The sequence below is a fragment of the Lactuca virosa genome, chromosome 7 (assembly GCF_052849685.1).
Source record: "Lactuca virosa cultivar CGN04683 chromosome 7, Lactuca_virosa_CGN04683_v6, whole genome shotgun sequence".
Classification (NCBI taxonomy): Eukaryota; Viridiplantae; Streptophyta; class Magnoliopsida; order Asterales; family Asteraceae; genus Lactuca; species Lactuca virosa.
Genome location: NC_136432.1, coordinates 265,352,823 through 265,356,961, shown reverse-complemented (window position 1 = coordinate 265,356,961; position 4,139 = coordinate 265,352,823). Strand labels below are relative to the sequence as shown.

Below are 4,139 nucleotides of genomic sequence, written 5' to 3'. Positions count from 1 at the left end.
TAGGCAGCTTCGCAATCAATGCCCCTTCATTTGGCAAAATAAACTTATAGACCCTTTGGTAATGGGACTATCTCAGACTTAGCCTTTCTCTTTACCATTTGGTCAACCGGGTTGGCTATGGCCAATCCCTTTCCATTGGGAAGAGAATGCTTTTTCTGGATTTCCAGTGTCACCATTGTCACTGTCCATAAAGTTTTTGGGAAGTTGATCTTCTAATCAAATTTGCTTTACTATCGTTCCAAATCATTGCTGATTCAGCAGCACCAAGCAAATAGATATGATCATTAAGGTTCACGTCATAGTCTCTTTCATAGTAGTCCCAAAGGAACTCACTATGTGACTTAGAAAGTGATTGAACATCCAACTTTCTCAAGACTTTGACACCCAACTCTCCCGGCTTGTCAATATGTGACTTCATCTCTAAGATGTGATCACACATAGACCTTGCTTGCCATTAGGGCTTGAGTGACATTGAACTTGTGGGTTAGGGAGAATAATTGGAGGAGGTGGAGGAAGAGAAGTATGACTTCCATCAGCCAAACTCGGGAAGTCATATTCATTAGGAAAGCTTGGTTTGGGAAGATCATTGTTGTCTAAACCAGACATCAACAATGGGAGAAATTCACGTAAAGTTGATTTAAGTCCTTAATATAACACCCAATATGATATATTAAGGCTAGGACCCAACAAACTATTTTATAACTTGGAAGAGGGATGCCGTGATCCAAGCTATAAAATATTTGAAGGTAGGTGAATGACGATTCACCAATTTCCACCAAGATAAACGAAATGTATTATTAGGTTTTAATTGGTTTTGAAACTCCTAGATTCTTTTGAGATTCATTGAACTTTTTAATGGCATGTTTCAATCTCGAGTGTGCCCTTCAGGTTTTGTGACTAAGATGCCGAGGATCACAAAACAAGGTGTGAAGTAACCATGCAAATATACTTGGTACCCTTAATATTTACCCCTCAATCGATGTGCCGGTTAACCACACACGCTCCAACGATACTATGATAAACATTAAGTTACCCTTTGCCTACCTTGTTAAGTCCAGGTTAGTGTGCTGGTTAACCACACACGCTCCACTAACAGCTTAAACAAAGTGCAAAGTGTAATTTCATGGATTAGCACCTTATTCAAATTTTCCTAAGTAACTAAGATTGGGAATTTATAAGTGTTTAGTTACTTAGTATTTATCATTATACTTATAATGAAGGGAGAATTATAGTCCTTGTCCTACCTGTTCGGCTAACGACCCTCCACCGGTCAAGGAAGCGGTGAGTGAGAGTGGACACCCATTAAACTGCCATTTTATAGGCAGTAACCTTATACCCCCCTTATATACCGGCTTCGTGAATGAGGCCTACTAATGGTAAGACAACTTGCTCTTATACATATAATATATTAAACTTTTAATATTATAATAGTATAAGGGTGTATTTTAGACATTTAAAATACTTGGTGGCTTAATCTATTAATTAAACTAGACTTTTAATTTAATTAAACTCAAATCATATATTTATGGATTTAATAATACTTTTTTAATTAAACGTTTTAATTAACTATTAATAAAGTCCATAAGAGTTAATTTAAACTATTCAACAAAACATCATAATTCCAATTATTAAACTCAAAATTAAAACCATTTAGTTAATTGTTTAAGTTATGAACCCAAGAGTTTTAGAATTCAATTCTTTTTTTCATAAAAAACTTTTCTCAAATTCCAAAACTTGAGGGCAAGTTTTGTAATTCTTGAAAACCTTTGGATTCCATAACTTATGGAATTAATGGTGTTTTATGATGAAACTTTCCATGTTCCATAACTTAAGAACAAGTTATGGAATTCTTTAAAACATTAACACCAAATTTTGTAACTCCATAAAAACTTTGAATCAAATTTTTTTTTTTTAAAAAAAAACTTTCATATCCATAACTTATGGAAGTTTCAAAAACCCTTAAGATCACAACTTTAAAAAAACTTTTGAGCTCCAAAATTTTATGACAAAATATGTAACTCCTTAAAACATTTAGATCAAACTTTTAAAACTAATAGAATAATCATATCATTTTATCTTTTACTAAATTTGACCTAATTCAACTCATATAACAAATGATTCAAATTTTACAAATAATTCGTTTTTCACAAAACAAGTAATTATCTTAAAATTTGACAAACGTCATGTTTTTTTTTTCCTTTTTTTCAAATTGAAAATAAAACATTTGCATCAATATAACAGAAAACAAATCAGGCTCTGATACCACTGTTGGGTTTTGAGCATTCTAACACTCCTATGGTGTACATGCAACCCTATAAACCTTGGATCTATGTTTTCTCTATTAAACATGCAAATATTAACTATTCCAAGGTTTCATCCTAACTAGCATATTATGAAGCACCTATACTACAAAGTTCTAGTTAGATGACATACCTTTTGATGTAGTTTGATGTCTTCAAGCTTTAAGAGCTTAGCCCCAATAGTGTGGAAGCCTCAAATGGAATCACAAATCACCAAAACACCTTGCAAGAACTTGAGAGAATATGCATGCACACTAAAATCGGCCCACTCTTATTTTCACACACTTGTGCCAATTTTGTGAGCCAAGGACCCCTTTATATATTATGGAGGATTAGGGTTACATCCATGTAAACACTAATACCCATGACCTTTCATTTACATAGGATACATGGGTTAAACGCTCCATGGACCATCCATGAAAGCTTAGCCCAACCTAAATGAACTTGGCCCATTCCATATATATAAGAGTCCATATTTAATTAGTTCTTTTTGATCACTTAATTAATTCTAAATTAATTCTTGATCAATACTAATTAAATAATATGATTCCGTATTAATATATTAGAACTTATAATATATTAATATAAATCATAAATATACTATTCTCAAAAGACTATCCATATAAATTGTGCCGGTAAAGTGTAACCCAAATGGACCATGCCGGGTCGGGTCAAGTACATACCAAATATAGTTATGGACTTAGACATTAATCCAACAGTAGCTTCCCTGCCAGTTTCGGTTTTTGGAGGGAAACTTCTTCTTTGCGAATCTCCTGGGATTCGATACCATTAGAGCGAACTCTTCATTTGAGAGCTCAGTATCAGAAAGATTAGTCTAATCTTCATCCTCAGCAATTTGCTTCCCCTTTGCAACCAGAGCCAATGTACCCATGCTAGACAAAACTTTTGCTTCTTTAGTCACCTCGCTTTCGTGTGACTTCAGATTACCTACCAGCTTTACTAAGGTGTAATTTCGGAACTGCTCGTAAGCTTTCACCGTTGATATCACCGCCATCCATTCAGACCTTAACCCATTCATAAATGTTACCTTCTGCTCGATGATTTCACGTCCAATGCCATGTTTTGTCATCCTACTCAAAAGATGATTGTAGCGATTAAACGTTTGACTAAGATTTTCTTCAGCCTTTTGCGCAAAAGCACCAAATTCAGAGAGCAATAACATTTGAGTAGAATGCTCCAGATCTGCATCTGTTGAGTAAAGCTCTTTAAGCCTGTCCCATATGGCTTTGGTTGTGTCACAAGAACTAACAAGACGAAATGTATCGGTCTGCAATGCGAATCTGATGATTCTCATTGCTTTGATGTTGCTCTGCAGTTTTTCTTTCTCATCTTGAGGAACTTCCTTGACATCAAGAAGAAGTCGATTGAGATCAGTTTGAGTTTTAATCTCCCTTTTTGTTCCAGAGTGAACAAAAGCTCCAATAGTGATAGCTTGCCAGATCAAATAACCATTATCTTCTAACCTTAGAACATAGTCTTCAAAGTGAAGTGCCCAGACTTCATATTCGCTGGGAAAGAGGATGGGAATCCTTGTTGTTGATCCAATATTGCTGATGGAATTGATCTGAGATTCGGCGTGCGACATTTTGACAAGATCTTTGCAACCTGTTTAAGAATCAGACGTGTAAAAATTTAGGGTAATATTGAGATCACGGCGTCAAGAACACAGAGATGACGACTAAGCAGGATCCAATATTAACGGAAACCCTAGTAGCTTCTTTTAATAGAAGAGATGCGTATAGATTACACAATCTCCTGCTCTGATACCAATTGTTGGGATAAAATCCTTAATGATCGATAAGATTCAAAAACAGAAAA

The 4,139-nt window shown here is 34.9% G+C and overlaps 1 protein-coding gene across 1 annotated transcript; it reads right to left on the bottom strand.

The window, feature by feature from the left end:
- Nucleotides 1–3,135: 3,135 nt before the first annotated feature.
- Nucleotides 3,136–3,906, bottom strand: LOC145127749 (uncharacterized). The gene has a single exon (XM_079062883.1). The coding sequence runs from the start codon at nt 3,904–3,906 to the stop codon at nt 3,136–3,138; it is 771 nt and encodes a 256-aa protein (XP_078919009.1).
- Between the last annotated feature and the right edge of the window lie 233 nt (nt 3,907–4,139).